Here is a 27,464-nt window from a genome sequence, read left to right on the forward strand (position 1 = left end):
TTGGCTCGTAAAGTCTTAGTTCCAGTAATTGTTAGACCTAATGTTCACTTAGAATAGTTAGAATATTGTTACTTCAGAAAGACATCCGTGTCTTTAAGTATCAAGTTTTAGGGTTTTCAAACAACAGTTTCCTTCGAATATACCATCCTTTCAGAACCTTATATAAACAACTTACAGTGAGGACTGCATGACCAAGAAATTTGGAGTTCAACATTGTAACTGAAATAAGGTTTGATGGTAAAGCAGTCGCAGCATGTTACCAGATCCATCCCTTAAAACCAGTGGTTCTCAACCTTCCTGATGCCGCGACCCTCTAACACAGTTCCTCCTCATGTGGTAACCCCCAGCCATAAAATTATTTCCATCACTACTCTGTAACTGTAATTTTGCTGCTGTTATTGTGTAAGCGTCTGTTTTCTGATGGTCTTTGGAGGCACCCTGCCCTGCAGTTGGCTTCACTTCTCTCCAGAAAGACCCAGAGCCAGCACACACTGGATCAGTGATGTGAAGGGAAAGCTTGAACAGTTGGGTGCAGAGATCTAAGATCTGAGAAATCACCCATAGCCTAGGGTGGTTCCACCTTTCCTACTGCTCTTCTCTCTGCTCCCTTTCCTTACCCCAGTTAAACCAGTGAGCAGGAAGCACAAGGAACACAAACGCCTGCCTCTGCCCTGCCGCCGTCCTGTCACCCCCCCACCCCCGGGTGTGAGTGCTGTATTTTGGTGGGTGGGTGCTAATAGTTAAAGCAGCACTTAGAAGGTTTGCAGTTGATAAGGTATAAGAAACTACCCTTTCCAGTGGTAGCATGTGCCCTCAATTCCAGCACTGTAGAGGCAGAGGCTGGTGGAGGGGGGCATGTTTGAAACTCAAAGACCTGCCTAGTTTGTGCACTGTGATTCAGCTTTCCTTTAAGAATAAGACAAATAACCGGTGGTTTTTAATTGCTGAGTTTTATTAAGATATTGGCAAAATTTCAACATACTCCTTACCTGAATAAACATTTTTAATAAGTAAAGTATGAAGGATCACTTATGATTACAACTCAACTCAAAAGTGATCTGTAGAGTGGGTTTGTAAATCGTTACGCCACTCACTTCACTCCAGAGAGTTCTTTGCAGAGAAATGTCATGAACAAGAGAAAGCTTGTCTCTCACCAAAGAGCACCTAGAGAGATTACAATGATGTATCTGCATTATCTCAGACGTCAGAGTTTTAAAGCACTTTCTTTTCAAGAGTGACTGCTGCGCCAGTGTGCAATCCCCTGCCCTCCTTCAATTTCTAATCAGTATAATCAATAGTTCTGAACAGTTAAAATGCTGCTGGGGATGCAACAGCAGGGGTTTCCTTCAGTCAGTACACTTTGGCTGGATGTTATAATACTGACAGTATCATTTGTTTTGTAGAAACGACCATCTTTCATAGATAAAAATAGAAGAGTGTTGGGGTTTTGGTTTTCGTCCTGGTTATAAAAGGTAAAAACAAATCTTTTAGTAACTTAGGATCCAAAGAAAATTTCTCCAAACAAAGGTTTGAACAAAACTGTAGTATCCTCTTTTGTAGCCTTAGGTGAAAAGGCTCATTGAACAAATTAAGTTTAAAAATTAAAATCATTTAGACCTGTTCTCACAAAACCTCAGGAAACCTTTGATGGGGAAGACGTAGTTGAAGCACAGCAATTTACTTGTCCGCAACACTGAGCTGCATCATGCATCATTCCATCTGCCCTGCGGATGGTGCACGTCTTACTGCACAGTGTTCTAGCAGTGGAGTGTGGTGGTCATGGAAATGAAATGACGCTGCTGTACCACTGTGAATGTGGTCAGGACTAACTTAGCGTTGACTACTAACATTGTCCTCTGAAATGATGTTACTTTCAAGGCGCCTTCTGTTAAATTAATACAACATGGACTTTAATTGTATTACTTCAAGGACAATGGATGGCACTTATAGGTAAAGAAAGGTATATACATGTTTTTCTGTCTGACCTCTGTTGTACAGACATAAATAGAACTAATAGCCCCAATATTTGGTGCTGTAATGTTGCCATTCTCAGTTATCTTCCCAATATACATGTCTAAAAAAATGAAGAAAAAAAAAAACCTTTGAAATTAGGGACTGATGCCCTTTGAGACTCACAGTGAATGTACAAGGAGTAGTAACCTCGGTTGGTGACTTGAAGTCTACTTTCCTATCAGATACTACACTTTCTTGTTTATATTTGTTTTGCTATTTCCTACTTTAACAAAACTGTTATAGCAAGCAAACAGGTTGATGCAGATCGTGTTAATTGAAAAGGTGATGCTGCCACTCCTTAAGGACCGAGTGTAGAGCTCTCACCACCACTAAACTGCACGATGAAGTGGAGGTACAAAACACAGAATTCACAGACTATACCTCAGCATTTACAGTAATATATATTGTATAGATACTTTTATATCTAATGTTTGTACAGTCACCAGATACACCATCATTAAATATAAGTTACAGAAATGTATAGATACCATTAGTTAGAGGGTTACTTATTGCTTACATTAGCAAGCAGCAAAGAAGGGCAGAGATTTGAACTGAAGGGAACTACTTCCTATCACCAGTGGCGGTAAGGGTTAACACTGCATTTCACAAAGCACTGCTTCTTGTCTGGTTTTTAGAACCAACAGCAGCGTTTATCAGGCCAATAACCACTACTTTAATATCATAGAATGTTAAAGGACTTACCTTACAAATGGTACCTAACTACCTTATAAATACGCACATTGTGAACAAATGAAGTTATTTTCTACAATATTGGTTTATTAACTTGACCACACTAGAAATACTTTTCTCTATTTTCTAGAGAGCGAATGATATGAGAAATGGAGTTTTAACACTGCTGTGTAGTCAGACCTACAAAATCCAGACCTTTCAAAATGGGTCTGTTTGTCCCAGTTTCATCCACCCAGTTTTTTTTACCCCACTGATAAAAAGCCTGTATCACCCCAAAATGTTTCTTCTTTTCTCCTCATCCTGATCAAAATCACTGCCAGCAAATAATGACCGCAGATGTCCTTAGACTTTGGGACCTGAGTGTACACACCTGTGTTCTGCAGCCCCCTCCTCCTGTCTCCTTAGAAGTGTCCCTGTGCCTCATGGGTGTCAACAAGATCTGGGCTTCAAAAAGACAACGGCCATGAGCGAGGGCCACGTGTGGGCAGAGCAGGAGAGAGGTGATGGAAGTTTACACTGCTGAGGTGGAGCCTTGGTATCCTCTTCACCTGAGCGGTTAACAGTGACTGTGGGGGAGGGGAAGGTGACGCCAAGGTCAACAGAAAACATACCGAGAATCTCCACTTACTCTCAAATTTTGAAAAATAAAAGCTATAGATTAACAGTGTGATTATTGCTAAAGAGAAGCCGGGTTTTGGTCTCTTAACAAGTTGATGTACCTGTGGTATATTAGTCACTTATGTCTTGAAATTTGGGGACCTTAGTCTTGTGTGGGTCTGGAGAGTGCCTCGTGAATTGCTGTTACATAGAACATGATTACATAGGAGCCGTGCCTGCACTGTGAGCAATGGCTCTAGCAGCTACTCCTGCCTCTTGGCGACACTGGCCCAGCGTCGGGGGTGGGGAACATGAGGATGTGGACCCATGGCTGAGAGAAACCAGGCTGCCTCACTGAACAAACATGATCCTGTACTTGCTGGGTTTCTGCTTTGAAACTTTGAAATGGCAGGAAGTAGTTGATTTAGAACTATAAGCTATAACTTAAGTATTGAAATGAGAAGCACATGACCTGTCACTGTGGTCTGAAGCAAGTAGCTGGACTCTGGCTCGTCTTGCAGTTACAACTAAACAGCCCTGGCTCCCAGTAATCTGCATTCTCCTTTGCACTTGGCCTCTGGGTTCACACTCAGCTTCCTTCATACCAATTACTTCATTCCCTTGGGGAAAACAATTTTAGAGAAGTTAAAACTATCATTTTTTTTTTCATTCTTCAAACTACATGTTATATTATAGTAATATATGCCTTTGCTGTCTGTAAACATAAAAAAGCAGAAAATATAGAAATGTTATTTTCACAGCTCTTTTTAAATGGCATGAGTCTTATAGCATACCTGACATCATCTCTGCTAAACCACTTTTATTCCTGAGATGAAGGTACTGTGAAAAACATTAGCATCCTAGGTTACAGCCAGCTGGCGGTGGTCTCCTAAAATGAAGAGTAACAGAATCCCACCAAAAGCACCACAACAGGTTATAAAACGCTCAAATAACTAAAACCTTACGATGTATTTTAATTAGAAATGTTCATAGTTGCCTTCCTCTTTCTATGAAAAATGAATTCTCTCACATATACTGCCTCCCGAGTCTGAGAGTAGGACACTTTGGTACTGGTTACTGCATCTTTCATCAGCAGTTAGGACCCGTGTGGCTTTTAGTCTTTCACCTACCCAAGCAATTGGGAGGAGATGCTCCATAGTCCCCAAGTTCTTGAGGGACATTTCCCAACAAAAATTAATTCTGCATTGTTTCCTTTAGATTAGGCACATCAGACCAGATAGTTGCGATTTCTATACCATATATTCTGACTGGAATAACTTTCAAGCTTCCACTAGTGACGTGAAGGGATGGTGGAGAGGGGCTGTATGTAGGTGTGGAGACACATCACAGGGACCAGTTGAATAATTTTTCTAGTGAAACCGCCAATACTTTTGATTAGATTGAAAACGCTATTTTGAGTTTCCTAAAGATCTATGTACATTTGAGGGTTGAGCCATCCGTGGATTCATAATGAAGCACATGTACGTTAAAAATGTCTACCTTGTTTCTACTCTGATAGTTATATTTTTGAGAGAACTAGCTAGCCTACATTGAAGAAAAAGTCTTAAATTTTATAGTCCCAGGGAAGGTCTGGGCATGAAATATTATTACGCTTTCTGATCGCCATGTTTCCACTATATCCTTCCCAACTATTTTCCCTCCATGGCAAAGAACTTCTTAACATCTTGTTTCTCTTCCCACTTCGAGTAAGTGAGGAGAGGCTAATGCCTATTTTTCGAGAAGACTCTTGAGCAGAAAAAAATGAATAAAACTTTGGATTAAACCTGAATCCACGCTGCCTTTTGGAGTAGTGGTGGCGTAAATGATACAATCTAGACGCTCTTTTCCCCGGGGATTTGAACTGTTCATTTTCCAACCCAGAATAGACAGGGGACAAGTTCTCCATTCTGCATATCTGTTGCCCTGTTGAACCCAAATTAAAAGAAACCAGAAGCTCTCCAGCACCACTCCGTTCAGGCTGTGATGGCGTGACTGAGCTCTCCTCCATTATTAGCTCATTAACATATGCTTTCTTTGGTGCACCAGGACCAATCATCTCAACTGGTGGCAAAAATTGGGTACTGTGAGGTTTGCTTGTTTCTATTTGTGTGAGATCTAAGTAGTCTGGATCTTCCAGCACGTTGATTTGGGGCCCTGGGCTCAGGCTAGTTCTATCAGTGAATGAATCCACACGCCCCTCATAGCCTAGATCGGCTGGTGCTGAGCACTGGTGCTGTGGCCAAGGGCGTTTGCACTCTCCATGATTCTCCTTATCATCCCCACCATCTTCTTGCCCTCCTTGAAAAGAGTTCTCTGTCCAATCTGATTCCTCACTAACATTTACAGCTTTGTTCATGTCCCTCAGGAATACCACAATAACAGTGATGTTATCACTTGACCCCGCATCACGAGCTGATGCTACTAATTTGTGGGCAACCATGCTGCTGTCTCCATTATTCTCTTTCAAGTGGTCAGACACAACCTTCACTGCCTCATCAGGGTTCACGGTATCATAGAAGCCATCACAGGCCAGAATGAGGTAGTCTTCAGTCCCATCCAGAACAGTGGAGGCAGAATCTGCATCTCCACAGATATATGGCTTGTGTTCAGCATCTCCTGTGGAAGTAGAAGGGAAGGGCCTTAGAAGGCAGGTTGTGGCTCACCTAAGTCAATACTGTGATTAACTTAACGGGAAACTTTTATTTAAAAATCGTAAGTGAAAACTTGAGTTCTATGTTACTTGGCTGTTGTTATATGTGCTAGTTGCAAGCCTCAGTTCCTCCTCCACTTTATATTCTCAAAAGTGTACTTCTGGCTACCGTTCTGGTTTTGCTGATGAAAGCAACAGTCACATCAGATCTAAATTTGCTGCTGTACTGAAAACATCAGTCACACATAGGGAGCTCTTAGTTCAGTTATTTGTTTGGTTCATTTACAACTTGAGAATATTGGGTGGGGGACCCAAATTCTCCCTGTTTTCCTCATTAATTCCCTGTCATTTTTTTTTTTAAAGACAGTGATAAGTAGGTTCACTGAGTTACAAGAGATTTAAATACCAAGTTTCAAAGACTGGAGACATGGTTCAGCAGTTGGCAGCACTGGCTGCCTTTTCAAAGGAGCCAGGTTCAAATCCCAGCACTCACATGGTAGTTCACAGCTGTCTGTCATTTCAGTCCCAGGGGATCTGAAACCCTTACACAGACATACATGGAGGCAGAACACCACTGTAAAAAAACAGAGAGAGAGAGAGAGAGAGAGAGAGAGAGAGAGAGAGAGAGAGAGAGAGAGAAGAGAAGAGAAGAGAAGAGAAGAGAAGAGAAGAGAAGAGAAGAGAAGAGAAGAAGGAAGACAGACAGACAAAACCGAGTGTGATTTCCCTAAAGCCAAGGAAGCGTGTGGGCGTGTACATAGTCCCGCAGGTGGAGCTAGGTCTATATTAGGCTGCTTGGTTTCTGGTCCACTTGGCTTCTCTTTGATGCTTTGTTTAATGTCTTCTAATGTCTGGAGAACAGGCAGAAAACCCACAGTGAGTGTCTTCATGACTTCACATGACCCACCTGCGTTGCTCTTGTTCACCCTGACCCCATGCACTCGCTAACAACATAAGCAGACACAAGGCAGTGCTAGGTGGGTAATGTCCAACAGCCTTGAGCCCACAGGTTTTTCTCACTGCTGGGATCACCCATCTTCTAGTGCGTTCAGAACTTAAAAATGCAGACACTACCAGATCCTGCATTGTTTTCCTGTAGACGTGTGCTTGGAAAAGGGCCAGCTGTTGTATTTAGCCACCAAACATGTGATGTAGTGCCCTATAGCCTAGTGTTGAGGTCAGCACTGGGATCAGCCTGCTTAGCTCCAAATCCTAGCTCTCTCACTTGTATCTGCTATAAGTTCCCTAAGATTTCTTTCGAGCATGTCAGGCTCAGAAGAGTTCAATAGGAACCCCCTGTGGCTAAAAACTGTGTAGGCCACATGCCGTCTCCAGCATGTGGAGTACCTAGATACCAGGAAGATGAATATTTACTAAATACCTATTTAGGTTAACACATCTCTAAAGATGAAGCAGAGGGCCTTTCGGTCCTATATGTTCACAACTTCACCTCCTAACTAATCCCCTATCCTCCCCAATGTGGATTTTTTGTTTGTTTTGGGTTTTTTGTTTGTTTGTTTTTGAGCCAAGGTCATCTCATTTACATAGGCCAGGCTGGCCTCTCACTTGCTTTGCAGCCAAGACAATGCCTGATCCCCTTGCTTCTGCCTCCCTGCTGCTGGAATCCTAAGTGTGCACTACCCCTCTCACCGGCTCATAGCGTCCGAAGCCAGAGTCCCCCACCAGTTCACTTGATTTCATCTCTCTATTTTACCTGATTGAAGTAGTTTCTGAAATCTACTTCTAAAAATAAATGTGATCTGAGTCACACTGTTCCAAAAAATCTTGTTTTAGTGCTAACAATTAAAAGACTTGCAACTGTTAGTTTAAAACAGAACATACCAAGATTTACAGGGAAATACTGCCAAGATTCTGGTTTTTCACCTGCTTTCTTGTTGAGTGTCAGATTTATGACATTTCACCCCCAAATTTGGTAGGAGGGTACAAGCATGCGTTCCATGGTGGGGATGGCAGCACCCTTTATCCTCAACGTCTCCTCCCATATGCTAGCAAATGTACGTTCCTCAGTCAGCTTTGGCTCATAAAGGAAGGGCTCGTGGGGTGAAACAATCAAAAAGCTGCCTCATGTCAAAGCTTTTAGTGCCATTGGACTGCTCCTTAGGCCCTTTCCTGCACCTTTCAGCCCATTCCAATGACTCTCCCAAGTCTTCTATTCCTCAGCTCCTTAATCCAGTTAAACGGGTTCTTGGTGGGTTCGTTAGTGCTCGTGCTGTGGGTGGGCTGTGTGGATGGCTCTATCCAGTTGCACTCAAGTTGTTCTCTTCTACTTTGCTCACAGCACTGTAGCACGCGACCTAGTTCAGCTGGACCTAGCTCTCGGCCCCCTCTGAGCCTCCCACGTGCCGGGCTGACAGCATGGACCGTCATGGCCTTTCAGATCTCAGTGTGCTCCTACACTTTCCAGCTGAAAACATTTCTCTCCAACACTACCACTTATTTCCTATTTGAAATTACATCTTTCAAAGATTCGTTTTAAATATATGAATGTTTTTTCTGTGTTTGTATGTTCACTGCATGTGTGCCTGATGCCTGAAGCTCTTAGAAGTGACCATCAGATCCCCTGAAACGGGAGTTAACAGATGGTCATGAACATTCATGTGGGTGACAGGAATCAGGTCTGAATCCTCTGCAGAAGACACCAGTGCTCTGTCCTGCTGAGACACGTCTCCAGCCCATAATCCCATTGCTTTTTTCTTTTTTTTTTCCCGGAGCTGGGGACCGAACCCAGGGCCTTGCACTTCCTAGGTAAGCGCTCTACCACTGAGCTAAATCCCCAGCCCCTCATTGCTTTTTTCAACCCACTTCTCACACGGGCCCTCTGCAGCCTTGACTACTCAGGCCTCTTTTCCGGGCATCTGAACTATTCACTGCTCTGCCACGTCTTCCCTGGCTTGTTCCTTGACTGAATAGTACAGCAGCTCTGTGCTAGGAGTGTGTCAGGCCAGTTCTGAGTGAAGTATGTAGCCACCTTACACATGAATCCCAGGAGCTGGGTACCAAAACTCTGACTTTATAAAGGAACAAACCAGTACTAAGGCATTATCTTCCCAAGATCAGTAACCCAGAAAGCGGAAGAGCTAAGATCCAGACAGAATTTCTGCCCAGTGTTACCTTAAGTCACTGACATGCTACTCATAGCTTGGCATCTTCACTCAACATGTATTTTCTGGGCACTGTTACTCATGCCTGTGGTTTCAACATGTGTGGGTGCACACAAGATAAATAGTGTTGCCAGAGTGGGATGAATTACTACATCCTTATCTGAACTGAGAACTTCAGCTCCACTCCAAATCTCTATCTCTAAGTGTGTACAAAACCTCCTCCAAGATGTCCCATCCGTACCTAGAACTGAAAATGTGTCCAACCGAACTCGCCCCTACCAACTGCTGCTGCTTTATTACAAACGCTCCATCATCTTCCCACTCACAAGTCAGAAACCTGGAAGTTCATTTTCCTCTTCCTCACAAACCATCATCTGTCTCACTGATTTATAGCCTCCTCCGTGTCTCCCGTTTTAGATGTCCTCGTCTCCAGCTCTGTTCCCAGAAGCCCTCTAAATGGCCTCCCTTCTCGGCTCTTGTACACTTGCCTCCATTCTCCAGCTGTAGCTACAAGTGCTTGGAAGACAGACCTGGCTGTGCATATCCTCAGCTTACTCGTCTGCTGCCTGCGCGTGCGCGGTCCAGACCCTCACAGGCTGGCAGAAACACTGCTGCTTGACCACTCCACCTTCTGCTCTCACCTCGAGTACTCATTGCTACTCCAAAAACTATTTATATCCCGGGGTTTCCCTCCCTAAACATAGTATGTCACCCTATCCACTGCAAAGTCATGTTATCTGTGATGTCGACCTTATTCTGTCTTAGGTGTCACTTCCTGAAATACTGCTTTGGCTTCGCCTTGTGCTCTATTTTTAGAATGAAGGCCAACATCTACACGTGAAGTTGGCTCTTTGGGGATACATCAGTCTCCTGACAAACACTGTCAGAAGGGAGATGAAGAGGAGGTCTTGACCAGTTCTAGTTGTCAAAAGTAATTGTATATAAGAGTTTTATTTTAGGCTTGAGAGATCTCCCCTTTCGAACTTGTTCCATAGTAACTAATAGCTCCCTTAGTGTGAAGTAAAACTGCTCCTCACGAAGTCTTTACTCAGTCAGCTCTTTGTCACTTAGCTTCTTAGGCTCATAGTTGAGGAAACTTACAGTTTGCCAGCGCCTTTTCAAAGAGGAGGAAGGATTCGAGTCACTGATGAAAGTAAACCAAATCTTCAGGTTGTCTAATTGTGGAATCTTAGTAATGATAAGCTGATTTAGTCATTAGATGTGACCTTCGTGCATGCCAGCTCTGTCTTTATTCAGTTGCTTCTTTAGGGAGGAAAAAATTATATCTGCTTATCTACTCGTGAGGACACACAAAGCTGGCAATCCCAAGCAGTCAGCCCTAGCTCATACGCATGAGCAGCACACTAACTGGACTCAGCAGGCTATATTTACACGTGATGCTGGGAAGAGGAGCTAACCCATGAAGCCGAGACACAGACAGGCACAGCCCAGTTCCTTGAAGTTATGCCTACAGCTTTTCACAGCTGCCTGCTGAAGCTGTTTTATAGTAGCGCTGCCCTTTTAAAAAGCTGGCATTTTAGGGAGAGCAGTTCTTAGTGCTTGTAAGGGCTGGAGTACACCGGGGTGGGTAGAACGCTTACCTAGCATGCATGAACCCTAGCATGCATGAAGCCCTAGATTTGTTTCCCAGTGTGAATGGGGAGGGAAGGAAAGAGGAAAAAGTAACCTTGAACCCAAGATTATCTGACATGATATTTTCTGGGCCAGGTGTAGTACACCTTTAATACCAGCACTCAGGGGCAAAGTCCAGGTTGGTCTACTTAGACTCTCTCTCATAAAAACTGTGTGTGTGTGTGTGTGTGTGTGTGTGTGTGTGTGTGTGTGTGTGTGTGTGTGTACGTATACATACACATATATTCTAAATATTTCTGAAATGTTTAGAAAATAGTTTTGTACAGTGTGTTTTTAACAACTCTGTTCATGTCATTTTATAATTCACCAAAAATAAACTGACATTTTGAAAGAGCCTCCCATTTTCTGCAAACATGGAATGAAACAATTACTTTGGTTTTAAACAGATTTGTTCACTAAGTTGGAAGCTTCTATTAAAAAATAGAAACTGATAAATTCTATATTCCTTGACATGATTCTTATTTTATAATAAACTTTAAATGTATAAATAGCCAGGTAGGCTTGAATAATTAAAAAGTCACCTAGTTGTTAATTTAAATAATGGTGACATTCTGAGCATGTAAATCGAATGTCAGGTTCCTTCACATCAAAGTTAACACAACACAGTGAGCTAGAAGACTGCAGAAAGGAGATTAATGTTTTCCTACCGATGGCTCTGGAGACGGACAGGCTTCCATTCACCCTCCAGGCACCAAACCAAACCACACAACCTCCAAGGGCCTCAATTCGCTGCTTTTCATCCTAAAGAGCAGGGCAATAAAAAGCAAATAACTGCACTCAGGATTGATTCATCTGCTTACAATAAACAAACAGACTGCCCTTCATCAGCCAGCCTGTGGGGTCTTTCTGTAGTTCTCCCTTTAGAGGACGGCACACTTGTAAGACTAAAGGCAATAATAATACTCAAAGAATCCTAATTAGGACTACAAAACCGCCATTGTGACATGCTCTATTGGAGCCGATCATACATACCTCTCTGTCTGGCTTGTGAGGCTTCATGAGTTCAACAGCTTGGCCCTTTCTTACCAGCATGACCTGGGAGTCGCCCACCCATGCCACATGGAGCATGTTGCCTCTGATAAAAGTCACTACTCCTGTGGTCCCACATCGTAAACTCTGAAAATAATGTAAGACCAGAGTCAAGGAAATCAAAGACAGCAAATTCTCACCTCGGAACAATTTATAATTAACACAAGCTGCATTTGAGAGAGACTATTGGTAATATTATTTCACATTACAAACTCATGTGTCTCAGAGCATTTTGTTTTATTTTTCAAAAGAGGTCTTCCTTTGTGTAGCTCAGGTAGCCTGGAACTTGCTGTGTAGACCAGACTGGTCTCTAACTTACACAGGTTTGCCTGCCTCTGCTGAGGTCAAACACGTGTACCACCATATACCTGATTTAAAGAAACAGATTTTAAGTAAACAGATTTTTTAAAAAACTGGGCTGGAGGTGGTACAAAGACTGGAGAGAGATTGGTCAGTGATGAGAGCACTGGCTGCTCTTTTAGTGGACCCCAATTTGATTCCCCATATGGCAGTGACTCACAAACGTATATAACTCGGTCCCAGGCCATCTAATAACACCTCCAACCTCCACGGGCATTGCTTGCATCTGGTGTACAGACATACATACAGGCAAAACACCCATACTCATAAAATATAAATTAACTAAGTTAAAAACTGGATCAGTAAGCAGGCTCAGAATTTAAAGGTCCTTGCTGCCAGACCTGATATCTTCGTTTGATCTTTAATGTACCTTGAGAACCACCCTCTGTGAGTTGTCCTTTCCTCCATGTACATGGTGACATGCATGTACATTCACACCCACACCCAGAGGGGGAGGGAGAGGGGGAGAAGGAGAGAGATACAAAATGCTTGGGTGTGTGTTTTAAAACATGGAATATTCTGTGACTTGTCATGGGTTGGTACTATTGTTTACTATGTAAAATACCTGAAGTCTTTGCTTTTTCTAGGTCACTGTTAAATCCACCCACCCACCCCACCCCCTTTATTTTTTGAGACAGGATCTCATTGTCACTCTAGTTAGCCTGGAACTCATGGAGAGCTTTTGCCTCTGCTTCTCCAATGCCAGGACTAAAGGCATGCACCACCACACCTGGCAACCCTTTTCTTAAATGGATTCAGTTCCAGTCTGTTTCACTCATTTCGTGACCCTACTGTGGTATAGTTGTACAAAATGTGTGTGTGTGTACATATACAAAGCAAAGAAATGTCCCCAGTCTCTAGATACTGTAGAAGAAATGTCCCCAGTCTCTAGATATTATGGAGCTGAGACAGCATATACTCGCTGAAGAAGATGCTTATATACCTTTAAAAACAAAAACCAGAAAAGCCTTCCCTAGAGTATTTTTAGGGAGCTTTGATTGGGAACACAGCATAGAAAGCTAACAGCCTGGGATGTCACTGCAGTAGCTACCACAGTTCTTAAAGCCCTTGATCCTGCTACACCAAAATGACATCTCCAATTTGACATGAGTCACCACCAAATAAGCATGACGCTGTTCCTAAGGACCTGGCCCAAATTAGAACAAGTGCGTCAGGGGTGGCAAAGGGCTTCTTCTATCCAATGAGAAAAACAACTTCTCTTTTTCCCTATATAGGAAAAGTTTGTTATAAATCTTCACCCACCAATAAAATGTCTTCCCACACAGAATGTTCAAAATCTCAGCCCTCTGGAACACGATATAAAGACACTTCAGTGCATATGCCCCGGAGAGAACAGGAGGCAGGGCTGCTTCACAACAGGAGTAGCTGCTTTCCCCAGCAGTACACAGCACATGGGAGCACGAGGAGGAGAAAAGCGACTGTTGGGAGGACCTTGAGTTATGCAGAAGCATTGGCAGGACAGAGTCACAGCACCAGTGACAGCAAGTGAAGGAAGCACGGTCAGAAAACACGATGATGTTGGGTTTAAAACATGGCATGATCATTGTCTCACATTGGTGACTATAGAGTGCCACCCTCTCCACACCCCCAGGCTCACATTGTCCTCAAGCTGAAAGGCAGATACTTCTCTTGCTTTTTACCAAATAGTTCATTATTCTTTCAAGCCTCACGATTGCTTCACAGCATAACTGAGGTCAGGGAAATGGATCAAATAATACTCTGATCTTCCCATTTTAAAGGTTCATATTTGAGTCATGGAGCAGAAGTGTTACCTTACAGTGTATATCTTAATTTGTAATTACTTTTGAAAAGTAAAAAGTACTCATTTTCTATTGCCTGCCCTCACCTAAAATCTAACAGCTCCATAGGTAATTAGGTTGCATTGCCCAGAATGATAAATACAGAGAGATACATATTTTCAGAATTTAATATGGAGTAAAATGCTTAGGTCTGACCAGCCTTAGTAATATAGGAGGACATGAGTTCTGTCTTTTCTTCCTAGTAAGAGAAAATCAGTTCAAGGATCATCTAAGGATCCTCCCTCTTTAAACAACTGCCTACTCGTGCAGAATCAAATGTATGGAATTAATCCCAGTTTCTATTTCCTTTTTTAAACTATTGTTTTCAGTTCACCGCATCCAGATCTTGTCTGCTTAGAGAGGTAGGTCCAAGCTGTTGATAGGCAGCAGGGGGAAGGAGCAAAACTCACCCACCAAATCCAGCAGCAGTTATAGAGAGCAGTCAGAAAACTGCAACCTGACTTTCCTCTACAGTATAGCACTGTGCCCCACAAAGCTAGTCCTCAAGAGGGAACTGGTTTTAGAATTAAACAGAATCCAACATGGTGGCTCAGGTGAGTGTTAGTCTGTGTGTTTGTATAGTTTAGATAATGTGTACCTACAAAGAGAAAAGGTCTAAGTTGCCCTTTAACCACAGAGACTGGTTGAACTCAGCTATTGCAGTTGAAGCCAGAGTTCACAAGGACATGCCATACCTCCCTGGCTGCCTTCTGCACAAACCGCTCATCTGTGACACGGAAGGCCCGGCAGAGAGCCTCAGCAGGGTCATGGGGAAACATCTCCTGGCGCACTAAGTTAACGTGTAGGTGAACCGAGGCATATATAGCAGCATCCACTCCCCCATGGCCATCAAACACTGCAAAGTATGCTTGTTCCTCCTGGTCCTGTCAACAGAGACAGACAAAACAGTTAAGGAGTGGGGCACGGTACCATGCAAGTGATTTGATGCCCTGGAGACACCCATCCTCTGCTGCTAGAGACTCAGTGTTTCCCTTTGCTCCCGGGCCTGATCATCTGCTGGATACCTGCAATGCTCGGGCATCTGTGTTTACACACACAGCCCTGGAACATATCATGCCCAATTAGTGCAGGCTGGAGCACCCTCTCTGTGAAACTTGTTATCTTGTACCATGGAAACCACCCACATGCATTTGCCTCAAAATCATAGTTGCGAGGAAGAAGAGGAAAGAGGGCATGAGGAAGAAGAGGAAAGAGGGCATGAGGAAGAAGAGGAAAGAGGGCATGAGGAAGAAGAGGAAAGAGGGCATGAGGAAGAAGAGGAAAGAGGGCATGAGGAAGAAGAGGAAAGAGGGCATGAGGAAGAAGAGAAAAGAGGGCATGAGGAAGAAGAGGAAAGAGGGCATGAGGAAGAAGAGGAAAGAGGGCATGAGGAAGAAGAGAAAAGAGGGCACGAGGAAGAAGAGGAACGAGGGCATGAGGAAGAAGTGAGCAAAAGCTGTTCTGCATTGAGTACTTTTTCAAAATACCTCAGAGTAATAGAAAATTTCTAAAATACTGGAGATAAAAAATACAGAGTTCTGAATGATAATGCCTCTTTCACACATCATTCCTGGTCACATTGAGTCCCACCATGAGTAGCCTGTAAACTTGTTAACCAGTCTTGGGCCACATCAGCTGCCCGCTGTCATGGCGTGCCTGGCACCTTTGCTTCAGTCTCAGTCTAGGCTTCAGTGTCCTGGTTCTCAAAGGCCCGCTGCCAGCATCACACTCCTCCCTTCTGCTGTGTCTGGAGTTCACTCTTCATCTGCCAAATCGCTGGCTGCTCGCTTCATTTTCAGCTCAGGTGTTTGGATCTGAGATGTCTGCAATGTGTGAGTCGCTCAGCTTTCACTGGCTACTAAGTTCCCTGTGGGCGGCAGTGGCTAAGGCCTGCATCTTGAGTCTTTACACTCGCTTTCTGGGTTCTGTCATGCACTTCGGAACAAATCTTTTAAGGGAACGTTTTGTTTACTTGCTTGCTTTAGGGTTTTGGTCTTTTTTTTCCCTTAACACAGTGTCAGGTAACCCAGGTTGAGCTGAGTTTTGCTGGGTAGCTGAGGCTGAGGGACTGCCTCATCTGTCCCACCTTCGCACTTGTGTCAGACAGAGATGACACAGGCATATCTGTGCTTTGGAAAATGCCTCTTAAACAAAAGCACCACATGTAACTGTCCAGAGAATAATGGTAACACTCAAAAATGATGAAACCAATATCTACTTTTAGACACTAACACTACTATGTCCTACATTTTAGGCAAAGCAGTTTATAGTGCTACTGAAGATTGACTAGACAGAATGAGGACTAAAGTAATACTCAATTTCAACAACTCAGTACAACAGCGGAAAAAAACAGCAGCCAGGTGGAGTCTTTGCCACATTAGTGGTGGGAGGCTCAGGTAACGCACACTATCTCTAGGTTTCACTCCTAGCACTATGCAGATTTTCTTTTAAAACTGCGGATTTTAAAGGAAATTTTTTATAATGATATATAATTTTAATTCATTTAAATAATAAACATAAATAGGGAAACAAATAGCATGATAACCCCACTATCATAGATGACATCCTCATAGCTATTAATCTGTGGCTTGGGTTGGTTTGGTTTGGGGTGTTTAGTGGGATTTTGGGCATGTGAGACAAGCATACACCTGCATGTGTGCGTGTACATGCCTGCATGCATGCTTTGGCTTCTGACACAGGCCCTTACCTTGTAGCAGGTCTCCTGCCTCAGCCTCTATAATCCTGGGTTGCAGATGTACGCCTGGCCCTATGTTTTGTTTTGTTTTGTTTTGTTTTGTTGGGTTTGATTGGTTGGTTTGGCTTTTTTCAAGACAGGGTTTCCCTATGTAGGTCTGTCCTGGAACTTTCTTTATAGACCAGGCTAGTCTCAAACTCAGAAATTCACCTTCTTCTGCCTCCCAAGTCCGAGATTAAAGGCATGTACCACTACCTCCCAGCCCATATTTTTTAAGTAAGGATCATAGTACACATAAAATCTTATGGTCCTGCTATATGTCAGTAGTATTTCTGCGTGTCACTAAGTATTGTTTGGACACAACTTGAATAGATTGAGACACATTTCCCTTAATTTTTAGATCATTTCTGATTTATTTTTTATTAATAATGCTAAAACACTTTTGTCAAACACATATTTAAGACTGCTGTATTTCTGTTGTGATGAATTTTAAATGAAGTGATCAGGTAAAGTACCAGAATTTGCAAAGCTCTAAATAACCACTGATAAGCAACCTTCGAAACCTGCCTTGGTGCTTCCGGGCAGCTTTTCTGAGCTAGACCTCAGGCTACATCAAACCTGGAGACAGAGCGCAAGTCATCCAGGTTAACATGCAGAACGAAGGCCTTCAAATCTGAGTGCAGTCGTGAAGTAGCTGTAGTTTCGTGGGCACTGTTTAGGGTAACCTTTGGGGTACATCTGCAGGGACACAGCGCTGGAAACAAAGATACTAGGTGTGGCCTCTCTGCACCCCAACTGCTCTTGACAGTCGGCTGAAGTTTAAAGGTAGCTGCTGCTAAGTGAAGGAAATATTACGCTGTGTATAAATTACTACACTCCCATTTTGAAGTTATGGACTTAACAGAGGAAAGAAAAGGTGAGTGACAGGCAGGGGAAACAAACCCTCCTTTGTTTGCATTAGCATAATGCATCTAATAGGAAGGAGAAGACAGCAAGAGAATGGTTATTAAGCTGACAGGCTCATATGGATCCAGCCTGTCAATCACAGATGTGTGGAGTGTAATTCCAACTACCTTCTATCTGAGACCCAGATTTTAAAAAGAAAATCACATGAAATCAAATCATCTCAGCCTTAAATTTATCCTTTTATGTTGTGTTTTTTGTTGCTTCAGCAACATGGTATTCTGAGGATTTAATAAGTCACTTGACTTTACTACAGAAAAATTCTCCTTTTAAAATGTTATTTTGATATAATGATTTTCTTTGGTTGCTAATAAAATAGTTTTAGAAGCTTCGAGAAAAACTGGCAACTTCCCTTCTTTTCTTGGATGGGAACTGGTTATCCACAAGAGATTTTTTTTACTCTTCCAGTTTTGAACCATGTGAACCTATTAAAAATAACATAATGTCCCCAAATTGGAATGATTTGAACTTTCTCAAAATAACAAAACAAGTTCTGTTTTCTAATGTAGCCAGCCTCCCTCTGTCCTATGGGTGACAGGTAGGACACTGGTCCTTCCTGGCAGGACCATATCTCACCAACTGAGACTGACTGCCCTTTACCTCTAGGTTGAAGAGCATGTTAAAGTCAGGGATGCAGACATGTTTGTCCTCCATTTTCCTTCGCATGTTCTTGATGGCATGGATTGACGTCTCATAATAAATCTGTGGCCTCCTGCGTAGAGGGAAGTCCTTCACCCAATTGCAGCAAATCTCGTGTAGTTTGCTGAAGACAGAACGGGCTAATTTCACTGTCTCAATTTCTGTGAAGGAAGCAGAGACCCCAATAAAGAGTCATGTAACACTGCTCCCCACACCCCTACCTAGTTGGACAGAAGTAGTTCACCCCAGTCACATCCTTCTTAACTCAAGGAAAGACACCACCCTACCTAGTAGAGAATCATCAGCTTCCACCAAAATCACCCTCTGTGTGGCAGGAGAAAATCTCTGGTCAGGCCAGGCCTGTTCACAACCTTCTGCCCTCCAGCCCAGAGCAGCATTCTCTGTGGATGACTGGTAGGGTTGTCAGGTGGAGAGCTAAGCCTTCTAGGCTCAGAAGACTGACTGAAACCTGAGTACTGGGTGTATTACCCAGCCACTCAGAACAGGAAAGGTGTACGAAAACAGCTGGCAGACTCTTGGCTCTCTCTTCCTCATTTCTTTTATGGCTTCTGTCGGCTGTAACAGATTGACAGTTTGTAACGAATTCCAGTTCCATCATTTGGAACTGAGTTATACATTTTCTTTGATTATTTATCAATTCAACTTTAGGCAGTAGTTTAGCCAACAGGGGAACTGATAGGTTTATTTGGAGAAGGCAACTTTAATTCTGTGTGTACTTCTTTGATTTTTTAAAAATTTCTTATTATTAAAGACAAGTCTTTATTAGTATTATTAAAGACAAGGTCTCACAATGATGTAGCTCTGGCCATCCTGGAACATATTTCTGCTCGTGTTTTGTTTTGTTTTGTTTTTAGAAGCAAGGTTTCTCCATGTAGCCCTGGCTGTCCTGGAACTCGCTGTGTAGACCAGGCTTACCTGGAACTCAGAGATTCACCTGTCTCTGCTTCCCATGTTCTGGGATTAAAGGCTTGTGCCACCATAACCAGCCTTACTTTTTGTTTGTTTGTTTGCTTGCTTGCTTGTTTATTGTTAAGTCAGACTCTTGCTATATTAGCTCAAGCTGGCCTCTGCCTTGAATTTTCGACAAACCTTCCCTCATGCTGGGATTATAGACACACACCAGCACATCACCTGGCTTACATCCCCTTCGAGATACAGTTGACCCAGTTAACATCTGAAGCAGACTTTTGTCCCTCGGCACATGACCAGTGTGTACTGAAGAGACTAGATCTAGCATTAACTGTCTAGCCAAGCTCTCTTCCGCTCAGTTTGTAGCTACTTAAATAACTAAAAGATTGGGTTTTCATTACTTTAGATGTTCCTCCTATATCTCAGGTTTTTTTTTTAAATACTCCTTAACGCTGTTTTACCAAATCAGACACAGCCTGACAGCCTGAGGAAGTATGTGGCAGACGGGCAATGGCTGCAGATGCTTCCTGTAGCCTAGAACAGAAACCCTAAGGAAGAGAGACTGTGTGTTCCTCGGCAGCATGGAGCCTGGACTCCTATTTCTTTATTTCCAGTCGTGCTTTAGCCTTGAATCTGTGACTCTATTTCTGTTCTTATGCATAATTCTTGCATTAATTTTCCTTCTGTTTTGTAGTACTGAGGCTAGAACTCAGAGCCCTGAACATGCAGACAAACACTGTGCAGGTGCTCTTATCTTTTTGAGACAGAATTTTTCTGTAGAGCCCAGGCTGGCCTCGAACTCAAGACCCTCGGGCCATAGCCTCCTAAGTGCTAGAGTTAGAGCTTCCCCAGGTACAAATTATCACATCCACCACGGACTGCCCGCCCTTTTCTGAGGCAGGGTCTCACTCTGTTCCCAGGGTGACCTGGTCTCAAATTCATTCTCCCTCAGCCGACTGAGCACTGGGGTTAGAGGTGTGAGTCTCGACATCCAACTTGGAACTCTTAGAATCATTGTGTTCATGAGGTCTCAAAGGCTTTATTTCTGGTCTCTTTATATTAATACACAGCAGTCTTATGTCTTGAACATCTTTATGTATTTGCTTGTTTGGAGACAGTGTCTCACTAGCACAGGCTGCTCTCAGTCTCTCCAGTGCTGTGGTCTGTGGGCATGCACTACCACGCCCAGCTGCCCCTTCTCAACTTAATATAACTGAAAAAGCAAGGGTGTGTTTAAAGAGAAATGAAGTACAAAGAGCAAATACTCCCTGAGGAGTTACATGAACAAACCTGTAAACAGCCTGTAAACAGCCTTTTATTTATTTTTTTTTCTTTAAGCAATTCCAAATGTTTGCTCTTTTTTAAGTTCTAGTGCTCATAGAGACCGCAGCAGGAGATCACCACCCCCATGCAGACTTGACATGACTGTGTCCTTGGTTGACACAATCACAAAAAGAGGGCTACAAAACAAATACATCCAGAAACTCCAGAGAGAATGGGTGAAATACACGACACGTTCCCACATTCCCAGCCGATCATGAAACTGTTCTGTCATCCTGTGGTTTGCTGTCATTCTATACACCCACACTGTCCACTAAGGGAGCTAATAAAACTTAAATGCCGAGGGCCAGAGAAATGGCTCAGTGGTTAAGAGCACTGGTTGCTCTTGCAGAAGACTCAAGTTCAGTCCCCAGCATCAACATGACAGCCTCTGCCTCCTGAATGCTGGGATTAAAGGGTGCAGCCAGTTCCTGCTAAGAGGAGGTTTTAAGAGTCGTTTCAGTGGGACCTCATTGCCTGCTATAATCCATATGTGGTGTGCTTCTCCCCTCTGCACTGTGTGGGCCAACAGTGTCCCTGTAGAGACTCTGCCTTGTGCAGGTCAGACCTACAGATTTGTGTGAAATGGATAAGGGATTAGCATAGAGTTAGATCTCAACAGCATGAAGATGTTTCCGAGTGATCTCCTAGAAAAAATTTCAAACATCATGATCAATGACATCTATTTTTAAAAAATCAACTTTATCTGACTCTTGTCATCGTGTAGAGTTGAGCTAAGTCTTCAGAGCCAGCATGTAGAGCGCACACAGCCCGAGACAGTCTCCAGCAGGAGTGCTGTAGAACATTAGGATGTAAATAGTAGCCACTTGAGATGGAAAAATAAAACAAAATAAGGGGCGTGAGAAAGTGAGAACCATCCAAGCAGCAGTCCACCCCCTCACAGCTGTAACCTGCTCGTCAGTGGGTAATGTCACAGTGTCGAGCTGCAGCTGAGTCAGCCAGTCACCGCGCTGCAGTGAAGCAGAACTGAAACTCTTTTCATTACACGGGTTTCACTTTGTGCCTCAGCTTCAGGGGAAAGAAAGTGCTTTGTAGAAGGATTCTATTGAGCTTGGCTCTGGGACAACATGGTTCTAGGTGAATCCGTTATTCTCAGTAAGAACAAGCAGTAACTCCCTCCTTGACAATTTTCTGTCACAGTCCAGAGACAGGAAGAGCGGGAATGCCACAGTCTCGGGGCTGGCTTTCTATTTATAACTAATGCTCTGTTCCTTATGTACCATGTTGACAGGCAAATGCTTAGAATAGAACAGATGGGCTAAGCATGGTGACACATGCCGTGATCCCAGCACTCAGGAGACTGCAGCAGGATAGTGAGTTGAAGGCCAGCCTGAGGCCACAAAGTTGAGACCCTGTCTCAAAGCTAATAAATATCAATAAAACAACACCATCTAGATTGTGCAGCAGTAAGCTGGGGTGGTACTCTGTTGGTAGGACACATACTTAACATTTAAGGTACCCCAGGTTCCATTCCCTGCACCAAACACAGAAGTGTATGGTGGGTTACTCATGCTCTGAGTTTATAAAAATAGCTTAATCATTTTCAAATATGGTAAACCCAGTATATAAACTAGAGGCCAGCATCTTGGGCTGCAGAGGTAGAAGGAGAGATTTCAGGCCAGCCTGGGCAGTCTCAAAACAACATTCACGGCAGTGTGTGAGGAGCGTCCTGTCCAAGACCTTGGCTCAGCTCTTTGGTGCCAGGGCTGAGTATGGCTGCTGAGTGCCAACGCTCATCAGCAAAGATACACAATGTCTGTGTCTACATCACGTCACTATCCGTCAGCACTGTTTTAGCACATAGAAAACTTAACAAGATTGATGAGTTTTGTTGTAACATTTCAACTGTCGTTTGCTTTTACTTGTATTCCCCAGGATGGCAACTTAGAAGAGATGGGTGTACTCAGGGTGGTTCAGTCGTGCAGAAACAAAACGTTTCACACAGCTTCTTCTTAAACCCGGCTTTCCGCCTTCTTCCTTTTTTGTGCATCAAACTGGGTTTTTTCAGTTGAGACAAGGTCCTTGCCTAAGCCTGTCTAGAATACCTAGGCTCCAGTGACCTTCCCTGCAGGTACACACGACTGAGCTCAACTCCATTGTGTATGCTTGCTCCTTACTAGACAGCAATGTCAATTTCCTGTTTCTAGTACTTTCCATGTACTAGTTTACCATAAATATATAAATATATTTAACTTTATGAAAATTTAATCATTTTCAAACATTGTGTGTATATGTGTGTGTGTGTGTGTGTGTGTGTGTTTCTGCATGTGCGCATGTGAGCATGTGTGGTTGGATTTTTTTTTTCTTCTGGCCTCTTTTTATTGATTTTTAAGAAAAAGTTCCTTAGTACCACTGTGTAGTCATAGTGGTGCATGTAGTTGGGTTTAATATGCTATAGCTATCCCTGTAGCCAGCTGTCCACGAGAAAATGTTAGATGTTTAAACACATAATGGAGAAAAGTGCTCACCCACAGTCCCTTCTGTGCCGTCCGTCTCCTTTGGGATACAGTGAGCAGAAAGGTCACTCTGGAGGACTTCATCTGATGTGGCTCTGGCTAAAGCGGCAGCCAGAAAGGAAGGGCAGTTACTGGAAGAGAAGCACAAGGCTATCCTCAGTAAGGACTCAGAAGTGATGCTTTAATGCACCACAATATATGCCATACGTGTCGTCCCACGGTGAGTGCCCGAGCACCCCCGGCTAGTGTTAGATAGATATTGGATTGATATCAGAGAATATCTCAGGGCTGGTCCCTGACCAGATTTACTGTCTAGCTGGGTAGACAGGTGGCTGAGCAAGTAAAGGAACAGAATGCGACCTGAGAGTCAGATAAGCACTGTGAAGGAAACAATACAGTGACCCCTACAGTGATACCCACCTTGGTTGGGTGGCCAGTCATTGCCACACATACCCTTAAATATGAAAAGATCATGTTACAAGGTCGTGGAAAGGCAGGGTGAAATACTTCGGACTCACTTGTGCACAGGCCTTTATGAGAACTTGTGAGAAGTCACAAAGTTTTGAGCAAGGAGGTGCCACGGTGAGATAGGAGTTAAAGCATTCCCTTGATTTGCTGTGCCAAAGGAAATTAGAATGTAGCGAGGATGAAAGGTAGGCAGTGAAGAACACTGACAATCTATGGGAGGAATGGGGAGGTCAGTAGAGGGGACAGGGACAGAGAGGAGGGCATGAGGAGGAAGAAGAGGGTGTTCTTTGGAGAAAGATGTGCAGAGCGTGCTGGAAGTTGGGCCGAGGTGAAGGACTGAGAGGAAGTCCTGGGTTCATCTGAGCAGCTATGGACTGACAGGAGTAGGACAAGAGATTTGAGGACTGGGCTAATGCAGAAAACAAGAGTTCAGTTAAGCAGGTTAAGCTAGAAATGATAATGAGATATTTTATAAGGGGATAAAATAACTGGACATTTCAGACAGACGCTCGGATTTGAAAACTGAGATAGAGTTCAGATCAAGAATCTGAGAATCACTAGCGTACAGTAGTTCTTGAAAAGTGTAGGAAAGCAGTGAGTAGGGGGAATTAGGAGAAAATGCTCTGTACTGCAGCATATTCATTGTTTTATATGCTGTGGGATGTGAGGCCGAGAGTATCTACCTCGCTAGTGCCTAGGTTTTCAGGTTAAGTGCAACTGTAGACAAGGAACCTGATCATGGGCTCTCACTAGCACATGGAGAGATCTTGACTGAAGCCTGAGCCTGATGCCCTCATGGGATGAGTCTTCAGGGGGCACAAAGGGAGAGGAGGAGAAGGGATGTAGCATGTGTAGATGCTGTGGACTGTGACCAGAAGGCTGTGGCAGACTGTCTATCTGTAGCAACCCACAGCAGTGTTTCTGGTCCTGTGTTTTGTTTTCCTCTAACTTAGGGCCTCAGGCACGATAGCCAGGTGCTTTCCCATGGAGTTCCAGCCCCAGGTCCCATGCTATTTTAGAACCGTGTCGTCTCACATAAAGTCAGTTACTCTTTCTTTACATGTGGTTAAGACGTGGGAACTTGCTTTTTTAAGGGCAAAGTAGGCTCTGGCTACCCTAGCTTTTTGCTTTCTTCCTCTTTCCCTTTCTAGACTGCTTGTTCTTGGAACCCAGCAGCCATACTGTGAGGAAGTCCAAACCAGCCAGCCTGGGGAGACTGCATGTACAGGGTCACACGGGTATGAGCTGAGACCTCTGGCCCCAGCTAACAGCCACCATCAGCTGCCTGACGTGTAAGTCACAGGGCTTCAGACAGCACCAGTCTTCAGCCTGAGGCTTCCAATCCATGGAACAGAAATGGGGACTTGCTGTACCGGTCTGAAATCCTGACCAAAAGAAACTAGAGTATAATAAATGACTTTATTATGCCACTAAATTTTGTCATAATTTTTTTGACAGCCACTATAACAGAAACCCAGTATTTTAAAGCTTGCTAGAAGACAGGAACCCACAGAGACTAGAAAGCCAGGCATGGTAGCACACACCTTTAATCCCAGTACCCAGAGGCAGAGAGGCAGGCAGGCCATCCATGATTTGGACCAGCCTAGCCTACGAAGTGAGTTCCAGACCATCCAGGGTTATACAGTGAGACCCAGTCTGAAACCCCACCCCACCTCACCCACCCACACATAGAGACTGAATAGCTAGAGGAGCTCTAAGAGGAGTCAGGGGAGTTGAGCATTTGGAGGAGGGCTTGGGTGACTGTAGCATCCCTGCTGAAGGGCAAAGGAACTAAAGAAAAGGATAGCGAATCTAACAGCCACCAGGGGGGGAGTAGGGGGTGGGAGGGCTCAGTGGGGGGTCTCAAAAATGATAGGGGGCGTTGATCTCCATGTATAAAAACACCAACATTCATCACACGGGGCTGCTGCACAGTACAATGCTTGGCTAGTGTGCACAGGTCCTGAGTTCAATCCCTATTTTCCCTCTCCCACTAAAAATGGAAAGACACGACAGCAAGCAGTAGAGTGACATCAGACACTGGGCCTACATATGCGAGGTGGGGAATACAGAACAGAACAGCTGCTTTGGCAGCGCCCTGAACTCCAGCTGTGTATGTGATGCGGCCCAGCAACTCTGGTCTCCGCATATGCCTTTGGAGTGAGTGAAAGCACCACACACACAGGCCGCATGTGCACCACAGCAAGAAGGACATGCAGCCGATGCAGAGTGGAGTTTCCCATGTAATACCGGGGTGCTTTTTCAGCACACCTCTCTGTGGACCATGTGCGCCTGGTGTCTGCAGAGGCCCAGAAGAGGGCACTGATCCCCTGGAACTGGAGTTGGATGGTTGTGAGCCACCATGTGGTACTGGGAATCAAACTCAGATGTTCTTACACTGCTGAGCCATCTCCAGAACCCCTGATGCTTATACCTGCAACTGTGTAGATGAATTTTGAAAATTCAGAAGACTGTCTAGAAGACCACAGGTTCTAGAAATGTATTTATATGAAAAGCATGTGACAGATAAATCTAAAGAAACAGAAGTGGTTCTTCAGGGGTGAAGTCCAGTGGACACATGGAAATACCAGCCTTGGTCAGGATCAAGTTTGGTGGGAAGAAAAGGGGTGCGAGGGAAGGAGGGAGGGCAGGCACTTAGGGTAAGTGCAGGTAAGTGTTTCTGTTTGCTATTTAGGGAAGTCAGGACAACCCCAGCTAATTGTGTTTACCCTTGCAGGGGCTTTGCTGAAGCATGCATGCCTTGTGCCAGGCACTATTGTGCTGCTCAAGATGCTAACACGCACACACACACACACACGCGCGCGCGCGCGCGCGCGCGCGAGCGCACACATACACGCGCACACACGCACACGCGCACACACGCACACGCGCGCGCACACACACACACACACACACACACACACACACACACACACATGAGATTTGGTCAGGTGAGACCAAACACCTGCTCCAGAAACATGAAATCACACTGCTTACACCCCAGACCTCTAAAGGGGAAAATAACTTGCTATTACCTTTCTCGTCCCTTAGGACCTCTTTATCTTTGTTTGTGTGTTCACACGTGTCCAGATGCAGAGGGTGCACATATACATGTCTGTACAAGATGGCTGCTCCCCACTCCGCACTGAGGCTGATTCTTCCTTGGAGGTGGGGTCGATGCTTTGGCCAGACTGGCTTGCCAGTGCACCCTGGGGCACTCTTGTCTCTGTGGCCCTGAGATTTCAGCACATGCTAACATACCTGGTCTCCGTGTGGGCCCTGGGACAGAACTCAAGTCCTCATACTTTCAGGCACTCCCCTGAGTCCTCATCATACTTTTACAAATTGCAGGTCATATCCTTAGTAAATAGTGAAATCATTTGTGACCTGTCTTGCCTGTCTGTTTTAGCAACATTGGGCATTGACCCCAGGACCTCTTGCATGATAAGCAAGTGCTCTATCACCTGAACAACCCTTCAGCCCCTTTTCATGAAAAAAAAATTACAACTACGCCCTCATTCATTCATTTAATCAGAGTGTGCATGTGTGTGGGCATTCAGGTGCCGTGGTTTACCTGCAGAGGGCAGAGGAAATCCTTAGGCGTTGACTCACCGTGTAGGTTCCACGGATAGAATCCAAGTTGTCAAGCTTAGTTGCAAGCACCTTTAACCCCTTGGCCAGTGATTCTCAACCTGTGGGTCACGACCCCTTGGGGGGTCACATATTAGGTATTTTGTTATGATTCATAACGGGCAAATCAACAGTTGTGAAGTAGCAGCGAAACAATCTTACGGTTAGGGGTCACCATGACAGGAGGAACTGGATTAAAAGGTCGTGGCATCAGGAAGGTTGAGAGCCACTGCTCCAGGCCATTCTGCTGACTTCATTTTTATTTTGAGATGAGAGCTCTCTGAGCCGCTGGGATCTCAGACTTGCACCATCACAGCTGGTTGGTTTCTGCTCTTTGCTCTGCTTGTAGTTTTGAGGCACGGCCTACGCCTCCACACGTGGTAGGCAAGCATTACAGCTGAGCTAGAG

At 44.2% G+C, this 27,464-nt stretch overlaps 2 protein-coding genes across 11 annotated transcripts in view; one reads left to right on the forward strand and one right to left on the reverse strand.

The window, feature by feature from the left end:
* Nucleotides 1–24,861, forward strand: part of Trim37 (tripartite motif-containing 37) — a 132,165-nt gene extending 107,304 nt beyond the window's left edge. For 4 of the 10 annotated variants that reach the window (XR_015630813.1, XR_015630816.1, NM_001108288.2 and 1 more), the window contains one exon: nucleotides 24,578–24,861. Coding sequence is in view for 6 of the 10 variants with exons in the window: in NM_001108288.2 (NP_001101758.1) it covers nucleotides 24,578–24,722 (145 nt within the window). In the remaining 4 variants the exon portion in view is untranslated. Of the gene's footprint in view, nucleotides 1–8,249; nucleotides 11,166–24,577 lie in introns of those variants that run through there. The other 6 variants (XM_087573077.1, XM_087573081.1, XM_087573075.1 and 3 more) reach the window with 4 other exon arrangements.
* Nucleotides 4,495–27,464, reverse strand: part of Ppm1e (protein phosphatase, Mg2+/Mn2+ dependent, 1E) — a 132,078-nt gene continuing 109,108 nt past the window's right edge. Inside the window, exons 2-7 of the mRNA NM_198773.1 lie at nucleotides 22,971–23,089; nucleotides 18,193–18,392; nucleotides 14,630–14,818; nucleotides 11,698–11,841; nucleotides 11,373–11,466; nucleotides 4,495–5,916 (exon numbers count right to left, since the gene is read on the reverse strand). Coding sequence (NP_942068.1) covers nucleotides 4,865–5,916; nucleotides 11,373–11,466; nucleotides 11,698–11,841; nucleotides 14,630–14,818; nucleotides 18,193–18,392; nucleotides 22,971–23,089 — 1,798 coding nt within the window. The 3' untranslated portion in view covers nucleotides 4,495–4,864. The remainder of the gene's footprint in view (nucleotides 5,917–11,372; nucleotides 11,467–11,697; nucleotides 11,842–14,629; nucleotides 14,819–18,192; nucleotides 18,393–22,970; nucleotides 23,090–27,464) is intronic.

Source organism: Rattus norvegicus, chromosome 10 (genome assembly GCF_021556685.1).
Source record: "Rattus norvegicus strain SHRSP/BbbUtx chromosome 10, alternate assembly SHRSP_T2T, whole genome shotgun sequence".
NCBI lineage: Eukaryota > Metazoa > Chordata > Mammalia > Rodentia > Muridae > Rattus > Rattus norvegicus.